General features: G+C 33.8%; 1 protein-coding gene across 1 annotated transcript; it reads right to left on the bottom strand.

Moving 5' to 3' along the window:
- Positions 1–1542: 1542 nt before the first annotated feature.
- rhot2 (ras homolog family member T2) lies at positions 1543–16310 on the bottom strand. Its single transcript, XM_048174527.1, has 19 exons — positions 16105–16310; positions 13979–14037; positions 13819–13900; positions 13699–13742; positions 12295–12348; positions 12149–12201; positions 11960–12068; positions 11129–11230; positions 10946–11044; positions 9286–9394; positions 9067–9187; positions 8903–8987; positions 8664–8809; positions 6901–7001; positions 6674–6804; positions 4975–5055; positions 4777–4899; positions 3915–4114; positions 1543–3100 (listed from the first exon to the last, which is right to left on the bottom strand). The coding sequence occupies exons 1-19, from the start codon at positions 16139–16141 to the stop codon at positions 2983–2985; spliced, it is 1854 nt and encodes a 617-aa protein (XP_048030484.1). The 5' UTR covers positions 16142–16310; the 3' UTR covers positions 1543–2982.
- Between the last annotated feature and the right edge of the window lie 557 nt (positions 16311–16867).

Genomic DNA, 16867 nt, shown 5'->3' with positions numbered 1-16867 from the left:
GTTGTTGTTCTTCATTGACCCACCCAAGAATCTAATAAGCAAAGAAAAAAAATTCTGCTTAGCATTTAGTTTATGAAAATAAACTACTATTTTTATTTTTTTTTTTCATAAAAAAAACACCTATGGCATTATGCAAACAAACCAGCATTTAAAGGGTTAAAGTTCTTAAAATTAATGAATGTTTGATATCTATGGATAGAACAGATGCTGGTTAAAAAATTGACATCAGTGAAAGTGGAAAAAAATATTAAGAAATCATATTTCTATGACAGTTTTTTGGCATGGACATTTTTGTCCATTTTGCACCTAAGTGTTAGTTTTTTTAAAAAATTGACACTACAAAAAAAATATAAATGCCTCAAAATTAATGTTGTTGTTCTTCATTGACCCACCCAAGAATCTAATAAGCAAAGAAAAAAAATTCTGCTTAGCATTTAGTTTATGAAAATAAACTACTATTTTTATTATTTTTTTTTTTTTCATAAAAAAAAAACACCTATGGCATTATGTAAACAAACCAGCATTTAAAGGGTTAAAGTTCTTAAAATGAATGAATGTTTGGTATCTGGACAGAACAGATGCTGGTTAAAAAATTGACATCAGTGAAAGTGGAAAAAAATATTAAGAAATCATATTTCTATGACAGTTTTTTGGCATGGACATTTTTGTCCATTATGGACCTAAGTGTTAGTTTTTGTAAAAAATCTGACACTACATAAAAAAATATAAATGCCTCAAAATGAATGTTGTTGTTCTTCATTGACCCACCCAAGAATCTAATAAGCAAAGAAAAAAAATTCTGCTTAGCATTTAGTTTATGAAAATAAACTACTATTTTTATTTTATTTTTTCATAAAAAAAACACCTATGGCATTATGCAAACAAACCAGCATTTAAAGGGTTAAAGTTCTTAAAATTAATGAATGTTTGGTATCTATGGATAGAACAGATGCTGGTTAAAAAATTGACATCAGTGAAAGTGGAAAAAAATATTAAGAAATCATATTTCTATGACAGTTTTTTGGCATGGACATTTTTGTCCATTTTGCACCTAAGTGATGATCAGGTTTGGTCATTAAACATGTTACTGAAACTGTTATGTGGATATTATAATTTGTAAATAAAATGAAAAGTGAACGCCAGACAAACGTTTTCACTAGCAGTCTCAGATGTTTGGATACCACTGTACAATGTATGCATTATATCATTGATTCTTGATGTTGAAAACAATTCAACTATCTAAAATCCCCTCAAGAATCTCTCATTTGCTCTATGTATTTTGCATAGTGTTCTTGAAACACGATCCCGTATCGAGTCTGAACAGAAACGAGATACGGGCTCACTGATACAAGAGGGCCTGCTGCAAACCTGACACATTAATGCACTAAAAGTTGATTTCTATTGCAGAAATATATGAAATGGCTGAATAATGGTTATGACACAAAATCAAATGATAATCAGCTGCTTGGACTCAGTCATGTGATCAAGCAAAATGCACCATTTTCAACATGCTGCTGATGTGATAGAGCACAGTAAACAAAATCACCAGAAAAAAATGCTAAGTTTATTACAAAATATTTCTATTAGAACATACTGGCTTCATTCCAAGCATCTCATTTGATATTGAAGCTGGAAGATCAAGGCCGACGAGACACACAAGCCTGGGGGGTTTTAAATTTAATACTGGGCATTAATACTGAACAAAATATTGAAATGATGAAAATTAAACCAATGAATCAGTGCATCCACAGTCAGTTCTGTCTTTTTGAAGGAATATCTTCACATGCAAATTCTCATGAATAACACAGACAGACCTTCAGCTCAGAAACTAGTTATTGGATTGCTGGGAAAATGTTTTTTAGGCTGAAATAAATCCTTTTTTGGAATGAAATGAAACAGTAACAGTTCTGAGATAAATCCAGTTTGGACAATATTATAAATACAGTCAGCCATGTCATCTTCTATTCTGATCATTTCCAGCAATTCCAGTGGTGAAGTGAGTGTAGTGACCCTGGATATCTACAGGACGGCTCTGAACTAGGCCAAAGCATCAGAGCATTTAATCATCTTAAAATGTCATTTAAAATACATTTATTAACACCATCCATCCCTACAGCAATGCTAAACAAAATCAGAGATCATTCACCCCTACAATCAATACAGGCAAATGGAAAAGCAAGATTTTGGGCCCAGTTTAGCTATTTTCAAAATCATAAATGGATCTTAAAAGAAAAAAATAACGATAATTTGTCAGTCGTGGTCCTTACATATAAACAGCCATCTGAGGAACATGAAATGGAAATTTATTCCGTTTTAATTTCAGCCAATTTAGAAGATGCACTTCATTTAGCTGATTGTTTCCTTTAAAGGGGTTAAATTTAAGTGAAATTGAGTCAGAATGGTTATTTTCAGTTGACATCCATAGCATATAACTAGAGCTCAACTTAAATTCACCCCAGAATTACTTTAGCTTCTCAAATATTCTGAGAGGGTGAATAATGAATTACATTAAAGTGCATTTCCTGAACTGGCTGAGGTAAAACTGAATAATTGACCCCAACACTGAGATTTGAATAGACGCTTCAGACACCGAATATGAGTTTGAATACATTCGCATTGAATATATTCTTGATCCATACTGATTTCCCAAGGTCTTAAAATACATTACAATCTCTGTACAATTCAAAACGTAACCTGTTAAATCATTTCTCAATATTGTTCCTCTCGAAACATGTTGGAAAAACGTCTCTTGGGGTCGACCAATGTAGGTCAAACAGTAAGGTCGGCAAGTTTTCGTAGTAAAAGCAAAGCATGAGTGTGATACTTTAGTCCAGCTGAAAAAAAAAAACTGCTAAATTCTGTTGTGTCACTGTAACTAACAGGGTTTCACACCCTTGTTAAGTCACAAAGACTCGGTAAGGCCAAGACAGAGCGCAGGAAATGAAGGAGTGTGTGTTTATCTGCATGTATTGTGCGTGTGCATCATTTGTGTCGGCTAAAGGCTCTGTACAGAGCGAAGCCCAGCATGGCGGCTATTGTGGCGCCCAGAGTCACACGCAGCCAGAAAGACGTGTTGCTCATGTCTGATCCATTCAGGTGCCTGCAGACAGGAAGTGACAGAGATAGAGAGAGATTTAAATACACTCAGTATTTCTGGTGACCTTGATGACACACAAACAGTCAAGCAGGCTAATTTTAGTCTTTGAAGTCAACATGCAATGTTTGTAAGCCATTTTACTCAGCAGAAATATTTACGAGTGGGATTTGATATTCAATGGGAAAAAGGTAGGTCATTTTATCCAACAGGAATTGAATAGATCATGAAAAGTGGGCATAAGAATAAGAGGGATTGGCGATGTCAACATGAAAACAAAGTAGGTTCAAAGTCGGAGTAAGTCATTACTTTTCATTTTCAGGAAAGTTTGAAGAGTGTTTAAGTGTAATTTAGCAACTTAATTTAGAATTAAAAAATAAATCTATATATGTATGTATATTATATTATAATATATGACCCTACAAGTTCGATTAAACAATTAAAATATGAGGAAAATATTTTATATATATTTATAAATATAATATTTTAAATATAAGAGAAGAGACTAAACACTAAACTTGGTCAGAGTATATATCTGACAAAATTATTTGTCAAAAAAAAGGTAAACTTGCAACTACAGGTCTTATTTTACTATGCCAAAAGAAGAAAAAAGCAACAAAATCAGTTATTAATATTTTGTTGGTTCTCTCGTTTTTGCATGTGTTCATAATTTCTTTGTATGTCAGCCTGGCCAAAAAGTCGGCACAATTTGGCATGTTTCATTACATTATTATCACAAATAAATCCATCGTCTCCAAGCACAACTACACGTTATGCTTAATGCATTTAAAAATAAATGGTAAGATGCGTGTGTACTTACGGGTACATGGCGGCCCAGGTAAGCTTGCTGTAAATGTGTGTGTGAGTGTGTGTGAGCAGCGTGGAGAAATGGAGGGGTGAAGGCAGCCGATGCTTGTAACAAAACTCAGACGGGCTCATCCCATGATGCTGTTTGACTTCTATCAGATCAGCTTTGGAGCCCACCACCACACACGGGATCCCGCTGTCCATATAGTGCTGCTGCAGAGGAATTATGCAAAAAAAACACATTTCAAGAGTCATTGTTTTGAATTTTGTCAACTGTAATGGCACTTAAATCAGAATAAAAACAATACATATGGATTAGTTTTACAATCTTTTTATGAACTTTTTGAAGTGTCAAAGTGTTAGTTGCATAGCTGTCAATGGAGGGACAGAAATTGCTCAGATTTCATAAAAAATATCTTTATTTGTGTTCTTACAGGTTTGGTAAATGATGACAGAATTTAAATTTTTTGGTGAACCTTTATGCCAAATCAAAGTATTTATTAAAAAAAAAAAAAAAAAAAAAAATCTTACTGACCCCAAACTTTTGAACAGCAGTTTATGCAATTTAATTTTTACAAAATTCTGTGAAATGCACAATTTAAGGCCCTAGAGATCATTTCAGCTTCTTATTCAGATCTTAAGATGGGCCATAACTTGATTTCCTTGAGTTAGTGTAACTAAAAGTGCATGTTAGCCAAACAGGCGTCAGGAAAAATGAATAACTCAGTTCATCATATATTATTCACTGACAGAAATCAGGTTGTGCAAGGTCATTACGGGTTATTAATTCATTTGGATGATCTGATAATTTAATGAATATGAGTGAAGCGTGTGTCAGAGTTTGTCGAGCAGAACTAAAGCATCTCGTTTCTTACCTTATAAATACTAGCGCAGTAGTTGAACGAGTCCGGGTCGCTGACATCATACATGAGACACGCCACATCACACGCTGCATCTGCTGCTTTTAGAAACTCTGTTTCCACGTCCACTTCTTCCAGCTGCAAGAAATAACACGCACGTCAGGTGGGAAACCAATAAACCAGGGTATGTGAAAATCTAGGGACGGCACTTACGATGAGGTACTTGTCCTGATTGGCTACTGAGACTGTGTTGACGGCATATATCGAGGGGGGGCCGGGGTCACGGTCATTTCTCTGAAAATAAACACATCATCAGCATTGTAAATATTTGGTAGATCTAAATGAGACTACGGGGAATCACAAAACTTATAAATATTTCCTAGACAGACTATAAATGGTGGAAAAAATAAAGCAAGAGCAAAACCATCAAGTACTATTCTATAGGGCTAATAATTGACTAAACGTTAGTCGACGAGAAGAGGCTTAGTTGACCAAATTTTTAATTAGTCAGTTAGTGAAAAAAGTCACGCAGTCCATAAAGGACAGATCGTTAACACGCCTGGCCCATGTCGGGCAGGAAATCGAATTATCATTCATCGATCTCAAACATGGCTTAAAATTTGAAACATGCAAGTATTAGACTAACATTAGCCACTTAACATGGCCGCTCGCTCTAACGTTACACCTAGATCAATGTTCACTATTATTAGGAGCATATCTAAGTGTTCTTGTGGAGTGTGGAAGCTAAATTAGTACTGTGTTTACTGCATGACGTTTAATTTAATGTGCATTTCTCTCTATAGGCACTTCCACTATACTGTGGAAATGAAGACTCAGCATCGTCAACTTCATCTTTGCAGCAGACTCAGAAAAATGTTCAGACAGTCTCCTTTTGTTTTCAGACACATTCAAAATCATTCATAATTATGTGTGCACTTATAAGTTATAAGTGCTTCATTTATGTAAGGCCAAAGGCTTTTATATATAGAATGACGGTGCACTCGTATTATTATGAATGGGAGAAAGTGCAACATGCAATATGGCGGAATAAGTCCCGCCTTCTAAATAAAAGCCAATCGCTGATAGGTAAAGTCATCTCATCACTGCAGCGGCCATTAGAAGCTCCGGTTCCTATAGAAACAGTCAGACATGCACTTTCTATAGAGACGCGCACTTAAGACTGCGCATGAGCTTGATCCAGCCTGCAAAATGTCATTTTCTGTCATGATTCAAGCGTTTAGAAACAAAATTTATGTTACAGTTGTTGTCAGATTTCATTGGTGATTTCAAATACAAAATGACGAACAGCTTTGGAGAATTTGATGTTTCCCCATTCAAAGAGATAGGAGCTGCACTTGCATGCCGAGAGGCGTTTCAAAGATGGCCGCTGAATGAAATGACTTGTCTTAAATGGGCTTTGAGTATTTCTCTGTAATGTAGAACAATGTTAGCAATGTTACATATAATATTCTTTCTTAGCCCTGAAACCCCCACAGTATATATTTAAGTAATTAAATTCATTTCATAAATGTGCGACTAGTCAACTAATAGCTTAAATGAATGACTACTAGTCGACTAGAAAAATCTTAGTCGGGAACAGCCCTACTAATTTGTACCCATATTAATATTAATACTCTTTTATTTACTGTAAAAATCTTTGTCATGTGTTTTTATTTTACAATGGGGGAAAAAAAAATAAAAATACAACCACTTGCTTGATAAATAGTAGAAAATCCATGATAAAGCAACCTTTTTAATTTATTTTTTATTTAATGCATGCCAACGGTGAAATCTCATTGGTCCATTAAAATATATTAAACATCAAATATTTTCTGATTGGCTCTGATCTGACAGCAGTATTTTGTAAAGTGCAATTACAAACAAAAGTTCTGCTTTCAAGCCACTCTCTCACCTCAGTGCTTCGCTGCAGAAAAGCTCGAAGAAAGTCTGTCTTTCCCGTTCCGCGCGGACCGATCACTTTGCAGAGGAACACAGTCCGCTGAGTCTGTCTTTTGTCCAGGTCTAATGCCTTTTCTCTCGTTACTAATACACACACACACAGAGAAAAAGACAGAAATATTCTTTAGTATCCGTTTGATCAAACATATGTGGAGCAGGTCTGTGTGAGGATCTCAGTACCTGTGATGGCGGAGGTCTGGGACTCTCGCTCCATTAGAATCGGATACCCGAGGTATCCCAGATGCTCCAAACACCGGTGGACATCCAGATAAGCATTTAACCTGAAGTTTATCCAATAACATCAAATTTAAAGTCACAACTACTGAACTGGGAATGTGTAATAATAATAACAATAATAATAATAATAATACAGAAATGATTTCATAAAATTCTGCTTTTTATGTTCTGATTTTAGATATAGGGCTGGCAACAAATTTTCAGATTAAACGCAACCTCTATGCCTGTTTCTTGCACCATTATTTTTTACGCCACTCCTGCTGAAACTACAGGCAAAAAAAAGTCTTATTTTGCCCAAGTTTGCAGTCCAAATTTAACGTGATGAGATAAAACAAGAATGGCATGAATACAAATCTTGCTTTTGAGTTCTAATGAAGTTTATAAAATATAACAATTCACAAACGAATGGCTTGTGAATTGGCTCTTTTTAGTGGATCAAATACACACAGGGGAACTAGTGAACTAGACTGATTCCCAAACAAATGACTCTTATGAACAAGTTCTTTTTAGAAAGTCATATATTGTACATACAGTGCAGCCAGTGAAGTCTGATTCTCATGGACATTTTTTTAGTGAATCATAAAAAGAGTTTAGTGAATCATAAAAGCATCACAACGAGTGTAGTCTAATTTACAAAGTGGTTCTTTCTGGGAAATCACAAACATACAGCATAACTACTGTAGTCTGACTCCCTAACAAATGACTCTTAAGAACAGGTTCTTTTTAGCGAATCATAATAAAGATTAAGTGTCCTTTGTTTCACAAACAAATGATTGTTATTAACTGGTTCTTTTTAGTGAATCATAAACAATCCAAGTGTAGTCTGATTCAAATGACTCATGGACTCTTTTTTTTTATTTATTTTTTTTTAAGTGAATCATAAAACAGCACAACAAGTGTAGTCTAATTTACAAAGTGGTTCTTTCTGGGAAATCACAAACATACAGCATAACTACTGTAGTCTGACTCCAGAACAAGTGACTCTTAAGAACAGGTTCTTTTTAGCGAATCATAATAAAGATTAAGTGTACTTTGTTTCACAAACAAATGATTGTTATTAACTGGTTCTTTTTAGTGAATCATAAAACAGCAAAACAAGTGTAGTCTAATTTACAAACTGGCTCTTTTTTCTGGGAATCATAAACATACAGCACAACTAGCGTAGTCTGACTCTCGAACAAATGACTCTTAAGAACAGGTTCTTTTTAGTGAATCATAATAAAGATTAAGTGTACTTTGTTATTAACTGGTTCTTTTTAGTGAATCAAACAATACAACACACAAGTGTAGTCTGATTCAAATGACTCAAGGACTTTTTTTTTTTGTGAATCATAAAACAGCACAACAAGTGTAGTCTAATTTACAAACTGGCTTTTTTTTCTGGGAAATCATAAACATACAGCACAACTAGCGTAGTCAGATTCACAAACAAATGACTCTATCGATCATTCTCTATCGAAAGAATACAAAAACAAGAGTTGCTCTGATTCAGTCTGGTAATTTACTATATGATTTCACCACAGTGGTATTTCCAATGGAGTATTTTAAAGGAAAGAATCAGAATTGAATCAAACAGGCTTAATGTTTATTAATATCGTCAGCTCTTGTGGGAGAGAGAGGGCACAAATTAATCATGAAAGAGTGACTCCCAGAATGGAAAAATGATCCATTTAAATGTGTATTGTGCCGTTTGAACTTTCACTCACATCCACTGGCAGAAGTATCCGTGTTGGGAGATGTAGCTCTCGTCCGTGAGGGGGACATTACTGTACACCGCCGGGCCCCAGGGCATGTAGGGTAAAACACTAAACAGATTCTTGAGCTCTGCGGGAGAGAGGGCTGAATCCTTATCCTGCAGGAGAAGACACACAATCATCGGGCCAATGAAACTCTCTAAGCACGCAAAGTTCGTTAGAGGATCAGCTTCGTCAGTGTGAGCGCTCACCTCATCATACTTATCAAAGAGCTTCTGGAGGAACTGATGACCCAGATGATTCAACTCCGTCGTACAGCCCACCGGTATTCGCAGTCTGTCAACACACGCATACAGGTCACTCAGTTACTGATCTCTGTTCATGCAATCTCACGCTTTCACATGCACAGACGTACGGTGGGTAGAGGTAGTCGTCCATCAACTCCAGCGTGTCATCGTAGCCGAATTTACGAAGGATGGTCCAGGTGGTCTCGTGACGTCCCCTCTGGATAAAGAGAGTGTTCAAGAACAGGAAACCTACGGAAAACACACAAAAGCAAGAGTATTTAAATTATTATTAAGACACACAAGAGAGTGTGCATAAGGAATATGAATATACGTGTAATGTGTGTTACCGTTGAGTGTGAGACCGTTGTCCTGGACTCCATCACTGGTGTTCTTCCACACCACTGTTTTTACGTCTTCAAGAGCCTGAGGAGCCAGTGGATTCCCGAAACACAATTTCTACACACACACACATATACACACACAAACATTGGGTTTCCATTAACGTATTATATATATATTTATTAGGGCTGTTCAACGATAACCGTGGTTATCGTGTACAAAATAAGAGTCTGTGTTTACGTAATATATGTGTGTTTGTTTTGTGTATAATTATTATGTATATATAAATATACACACATACATGTACATATTTAAGAAAAATATCTTATATTTCTATACAAATATTTACATTTATATATAATTTAAATATATAAAAATATAAATATATTTATATATTTATACATACATGCTTATATTTCTTAAATATATACATGTATGTGTGTGTATTTATATATACATAATAATTATACACAAAACAAACACACATATTACGTAAACACAGACTCTTATTTTGTACACGATACTGTTGACTTCAAATGAGTCCACTTCAAATGTTGACTACTGTATATATATATATATATTACTTTTTCCACATATTGTTATTGTTAACTAAAATTATTAAATATTGTTTTTGTTATATAAATAAAATAAAAGCTGAATATTAGATGAAAAATAAAACTTTGAAAACTTATACAAAAATGCAAATTGTTACAACTAAATGAAAAAATAAGTTGAAGTACCAAATTTACTAAAACTACACCTGAAAAATAAATTAAAGCTAAATAGACATTTTAAAAAAATGACAAAAGCACATAAACAATATTACTAAAGTGTAAACTAAATTCAAAATGAAAGCCGAAAATATAAAAATAAAAGTTAATCCAAAAATTTTTACTATAATAATATATAAATAATACTAAAATATCACTGAAATAAACAAATTTATTTTATTAAGTGTTGTCTTTAACACATTTAAAATTCTTAATGTCTCAAATCAACTGCACATAATTCATCATTGCAAAGAAAAATATATAATATTAATCAAAAAATATAATTTTTCATAATATTTCACGTAACTGTAATAACTTTGTGTACCTTTTAAACACCTTTTCTGCTGACTGATAGGCGAGGGAAAACATATTTAGGAAACTTCACATATTTGATTCAAATCCTGATGGATAAAAATCCTGCCTTACATTATTTTCTGCTGCATAATCTAGTGTTGTCAAAAGTACCGACGTCGGTACGGAATTTTAAAAAAATGTGAGGATTTGTAAACACCTCTGATTGGCCATTGTGTTCATGCACTCATCAGATACGTCTGTGATTGGATACAATGATCAATGTTGTAAACAGACATCAATGACGGACCAGTCCGCTGATAGACGGCTGCTTTAAAACGCTCCTGCTTTCAAACACTTCCGTATGCTCCTGTGCGTTGACCATTGTGGCTAATCACAGACATATCTGTTGAGCACGTGAACACAATGACCAATCAGAGGCATTTATGAATCTGCTCAACAGCGCTCAAAGCGTCACATTTTTAAAATTTCCATACTGACTTGGTACCGAAGTCAGTACTTTTGACAACACTAGCATAATCCATTTCAGTCCAAAATGAGCCACATTTGAGAAGTTGTGAATGTTGTTTCATGTTTGTCAGCTCACCTGAAAGCAGTTGAGTTCAGTGTCACTGAGAATATGATCATTATCCAGATCAGAGATGCTGAAGATTCGACTTAGAGCTCGAACACACTGTGGCTTCAGCTACACAAACACACACAAACATTCATAATGCCATATGTACTCACAAGGTGAAAAACATGCAGGGATGTAGTAGTCTGTGTGTACCTGTTTGTCTTCGGGGTCGTAGAGCGGAGCAGTCGGGTGTAGAACGGCCTTCTGGGCGTAATAGAAGAGCTCGGAAATATTCTTCAGATTCTTTGCTGAGCACTGCGGACACAAATACATTATCATAATCATACATAACCGCTTATAGTATTTTTTCCCACTATGGTAGTCAATGGGGGGCGAGATCTGCTTGGTTAAAAATATTCTTTTGTGTAAAGCAGAACAAAAAAATGTATACAGGGGAGTAAATGATGACAGAATTTACATTTTTGGGTGAACTATCCCTTTAAGTCACACAGCTGATGCATGATTGTGGTTGCATATGCTAATCTATACCCTATGCTGCAGATTGTATGTTGGAATGGGATTTTGGTGCATTAGTTGACTGGTAACCATAGCTACAGCAATCCAGCCTCTAAAAATGATATGAAAATTAAAGTTCAATGTAGACAAACAATAACATTCACAAAGCAAAACGTCCTCTCTAGTTGCCTAGTAAACTCTAAAAATAATGAAATGTTTTGCCAAAAAACATTCTGAAGGACAAGCCAGTACTCGAGGTCAGCCAATCACAGCAGAGGTCATTCATATATAGAATTCTTAAAAGGTACAGCTGCAGAAACAGCTTTGTTTAGTTCTCAGTATCAGAGAGATGTCATGGAAAACTTAATTATGACGTTCTAATGCAGGAAACCTTGACTTCAGGGAAAACTAAACTAAAATAAGTGTGATAAACGACCCTTTAACACATTCATGTGTGTGTCGATATGTGTGAAACATGTCTTTGTGCTTGTGTTGAAGAGTTTTTTTAAGTGGTCAAGTGGTTCAAACCTCTACACAGGTCTCAATCTCCGAAAACTGGTTCATGATTGGCAGGATGGTTTCCATGGAGCTCCCGGAGCGCAAGTCAGACTTGTTGCCCACGAGGATGATGGGAATCCTACGGCAACAAAAAGAGAGACATTTTTCATGAAAGTCCAAAAAAATGTAGATGCGTTTACATGGGCATCAGAGACATACTTGCTTCCTTTCTCAGCACCTCCATTGACCAGCGGAATCCATTTAGTTCTGATCTGAGAGGAAAGATGAGGATAAAATCAGTTCAGAGGAAATAAAAGACACAAATATAGTGATAATGTTCAAGGACACCCTGAGAAAACTAATACCTTGTCAATGGTTTCCTCTTGCGTGACATCATAAACCACACACACGACATTGGCCTACAAATGAGAAACAATTCATATTATATTATATTATATTATATTATATTATATTATATTATATTATATTATATTATATATATAGTACAGTCCAAAAGTTTGGAACCACTAAGATTTTTAATGTTTTTAAAAGAAGTTTCGTCTGCTCACCAAGGCTACATTTATTTAATTAAAAATACAGTAAAAAACAGTAATATTGTGAAATATTATTACAATTTAAAATAACTGTTTTCTATTTGAATATATTTGACAAAGTAATTTATTCCTGTGATGCAAAGCTGAATTTTCAGCATCGTTACTCCAGTCTTCAGTGTCACATGATCCTTCAGAAATCATTCTAATATGCTGATTTGCTGCTCAAGAAACATTTATGATTATTTTCAATGTTGAAAACAGTTGTGTACTTTTTTTTTTTTCAGGATTCTTTGATGAATAGAAAGTTCAAAAGAACAGCATTTATCTGAAATACAAAGCTTCTGTAGCATTATACACTACCGTTCAAAAGTTTGGGGTCAGTACGAATTTTTATTTTTATTTTTTTGAAAAGAAATTAAAGAAATGAATACTTTTTTTCAGAAAGGATGCATTAAATCAATCAAAAGTGGCAGTAAAGACATTTATAATGTTACAAAAGATTAGATTTCAGATAAACACTGTTCTTTTGAACTTTCTATTAATCAAATAATCCTGAAAAAAAATATTGTACACAAATATTTTGTACAATTGTACACATTAAATGTTTCTTGAGCAGCAGATCAGCATATTAGAATGATTTCTGAAGGATCATGTGACACTGAAGACTGGAGTAACGATGCTGAAAATTCAGCTTTGCCATCACAGGAATAAATTACTTTGTGAAATATATTCAAATAGAAAACAGTTATTTTAAATTGTAATAATATTTCACAATATTACAGTTTTTTACTGTATTTTTAATTAAATAAATGTAGCCTTGGTGAGCAGACGAAACTTCTTTTAAAAACATTAAAAATCTTAGTGGTTCCAAACTTTTGGACTATATATATATATAGTCATAAGTTTGAAATAATTAAGATTTTTTAATGTTTTTTCTGCACATCAAGGCTGAATTTATTTGGTCACAAATACAGTAAAAACAGTAATATTGTGCAATATTATTACAATTTAAAATAACTTTTTTCTATTGTAATATATTTTAAAACGTAGTTTATTTCTGTGATCAAAGCTGAATTTTCAGCACCATTACTCCATAATTTCTGAAGGATCATGTGACACTGAAGACTGGAGTAATGATGCTGAAAATTCAGCTTTGATCACAGAAATAAATTACATTTTAAAATAACACACAAACATAATTAGGACACGTCTTACCTTTACGATTTCCTCCCTCAACACTTCATCAGACTGTTCAGTTTCTGTAGAGAGACACTGAGTGTTAGTAAAATGCAACAGGGCAATATTATGTCATCTAACACACACACACACACACACCTGAATAGTCGACTATATGTGTGGGCACTTTCTCAGGTGTGACGTCAGCAGGTATGGTGATCTCCTCCGCCCGGAGAGGAACCTGACGGCACAAACAAATCAGCTTCCTCTTACTGCACCAGTCAAACACACTACCAGAGAGGCTCATGGGTAAACTCACCTGCTCAGGAAACTCCTCTCCGACCAGAGACATGATGAGAGAGGTCTTTCCCACTTTGGCTGTGGGATGACAAAGGATGGAATAATATTTATTCCCAAAATAGATGCTCATTTTACTCTAGATTTGTGAAATGTCACATGATCTATGGCTACACCACAATCGTAAGCTCTTGTGCGGTGATTTCCTTTGCAAATCAGTGTGGCTTTAGTTTGATTTCCAGTTTTATACTATTGTTTTTCCACTCTTTCATCAGTGCTGGATCTCAGTCAGGCTGCACATGTGACAAGTTGAGTTAAAATTAAAGTCACTGTCAAACTTTTATAGATGTTGCTCTTAAAGGGTTAATTCACCCCAAAATTAAAATTATCCCAAGATTTACTCACCCTCAAGCCATCCTAGGTGTATATGACTTTCTTCCTTCAACTGAACACAATCAGAGTTATATTTAATAATATCCTGGCTCTTTGTAATGGCATTGAATAGTGGCCGAGTTTTTGAAGTGCATACATCCATCCATCATAATAGTAATCCATACGACTCCAGTGGGATAATAAAGGCCTTCTGAAGCAAAGTGATGGGTTTTTGTGAGAAAAATATCCATATTTAAAACTGTAATCACTGATTACGCATGTATGGCTGCTGCCGGAGACCAGTAATTATAGTTTATAGAGAATTAAATATAGATATTTTTACAAAAACACCACTTCAGAAGGCCTTTATTATTACTTTTATGATGGATGGATGCACTTTTTGGGCTTCAAAATCTCGAGCCCCATTCACTCCCATTATAAAGCTTGGAAGAGCCAGGATATGTTTTACAATAACTCTGATTGTGTTTGACTGAAAGAATAAAGTCATATACACCTAGGATGGCTTGAGTGCGAGTACATCATGGGATAATTTCATTTTTGGGTGAACTATTCCTTTAACATATATGCTCCAAAATAACTGGTCGTTCCTACTGTTGTTCACCTTGAGCTGATAAAGTCAGATAAGAGATAATAATAAGGACACGACTTGAGCCAAGCAGGACTGGAATAAATATAACACTAATGCTGGAATAAAGCAAATAAATGACACTTATATATAGGCTATATCATTATGGAAGCTTGTTTCTGACACAGAATAAAAAATAGAATTGGAATATAATATATTAGAATATATATATGCACACACATTTCTTATTATTATCAATGTTGAAATATTTTGTTGCTTATTATTTAGTTTTCAGCATTTCAGCAAGAAATGTTATAAAAAATCATCATATTAGAATGATTTCTGAAGGATCATGTGACACTGAAGACTGGAGTAATGATGCTGAAAATACAGCTTTGATTACAAGAATAAATTATATTTTAATATATATTAAAAAAGATAACGGCTATTTTAAATTTTAATAATATTTCACAATATTTTACTGTATTTCTGATCAAATAAATGTAGCCTTTGTGAGCAGAAGAGACTTTAAAAACACCCGGTAGTGTAAATCCCCAGCACTATGATCCAGGTTGAAGTCTCTCTAGGAATACGTGCATTGTGTCACACGTGCAGGAGGATCTGCAGGAAGCACAAACTCCACACCTTGATAGTTACCATGTCAACATCATTATCAATCACTCACCGAAGAATTAATGAGCAGATTTAGTCATTCTAACTAAATGAAGAGGTTTAATTAATAACAAAAATGAGCAAAACTACTCAAAAACAAATCAAAACAACCCAATACATTAATGTGGAGTTTTTCAAAATGCATGCATATATATGAATATCTATCACATGCAAATATCTACAAAATAAAACACATATGCGGGTGTTTAATTAATCAATATATAGTGACTAATTAGATTTCTAGAGTTTGACTGAACAGTCACTAGCCTGTGAACAACTTGCTCACTTGTTATTAAAGTTCATTTTCGTGTGTTTTGATTTTGCATGATGGCAAACAACAGATTAAACCAAATATTAAAGCACTAAATTTAGTAATAATTCAAGAATGCGGTGTGTTTACTTCCGATCATTTCTGCAGCAGCTCAAGGTTGAGGGTTAGCGCTCTCTAATCATGCTAACTTTCATTAAACTGTCACATTTACTTCCCTTGATATTTAAAAAACGAAATAACATCTTACGTTCCCCCAACAGCAGTATCCGGACATCGCGTTTCATTTCACTCCACTCTCTATTGAACTCTCCGACAAGCTGCGTCTATCTTTCCCCAAAACTTCAAATTCAATTCAAAGCTCAGTGCTAGTTTCTGACTAGCCCCATTCCAGCCAAAGAAACTGGCACCGCTACTGACTTCCGGTTGGAGCCCAAATGGAGCGCCCTCTACTGTGCGTTTCCTTCGTCATTTTACTTCAACTTATTTAAATATTACTTAGATTTACTTCAACTTATTTAGTATCATTATTTATTTTCTATAATCTCTATTTCTGAGTAATAATTAATTTAATTATATAATATAATAATAATTGAATAATATAATATAATAATAATTTAATTATATTAATTGAGCTTTGTTGACTCTGAATTAATAATTTAATAGGGATTAGAATAATATAAAAACCTTACATTATATTTTATATATATATATATATATATATATATATATATATATATATATATATATATATATATATATATATATATATTTTCCATAAATCACTACCATTATATTATATTATATATATATATATATATATATATATATATATATATATATATATATAAATATAATATAATGGTAGTGATTTATGGAAAATAATTTATAATTCAATTAAAAGAATTAAAACATTAATAATTCATAAAATACTGCATTATATTAAAATATTCAATACTTATAATTCATATAAAATTTTCTTTTTCAAATAAAAAAAAAAAAACACATGAAAA

The sequence above is a fragment of the Megalobrama amblycephala genome, linkage group LG22 (assembly GCF_018812025.1).
Source record: "Megalobrama amblycephala isolate DHTTF-2021 linkage group LG22, ASM1881202v1, whole genome shotgun sequence".
NCBI classification, from domain to species: Eukaryota; Metazoa; Chordata; class Actinopteri; order Cypriniformes; family Xenocyprididae; genus Megalobrama; species Megalobrama amblycephala.
The sequence above is the reverse complement of the archived record's forward strand: the minus strand, read 5'-3'. Positions and strand labels throughout refer to the sequence as shown.

Coding starts and splice junctions, on each gene's coding strand:
- rhot2 (XM_048174527.1), bottom strand. CDS start 16,141: ATGAAACGCGATGTCCGGATACTGCTGTTGGGGGAAC. Junction 13,901..13,978: donor GAGAGGAGTTTCCTGAGCAG/GTGAGTTTACCC, acceptor TTGTGCCGTCAG/GTTCCTCTCCGGGCGGAGGA. Junction 8,810..8,902: donor TCTTTGATAAGTATGATGAG/GTGAGCGCTCAC, acceptor CTTCTCCTGCAG/GATAAGGATTCAGCCCTCTC.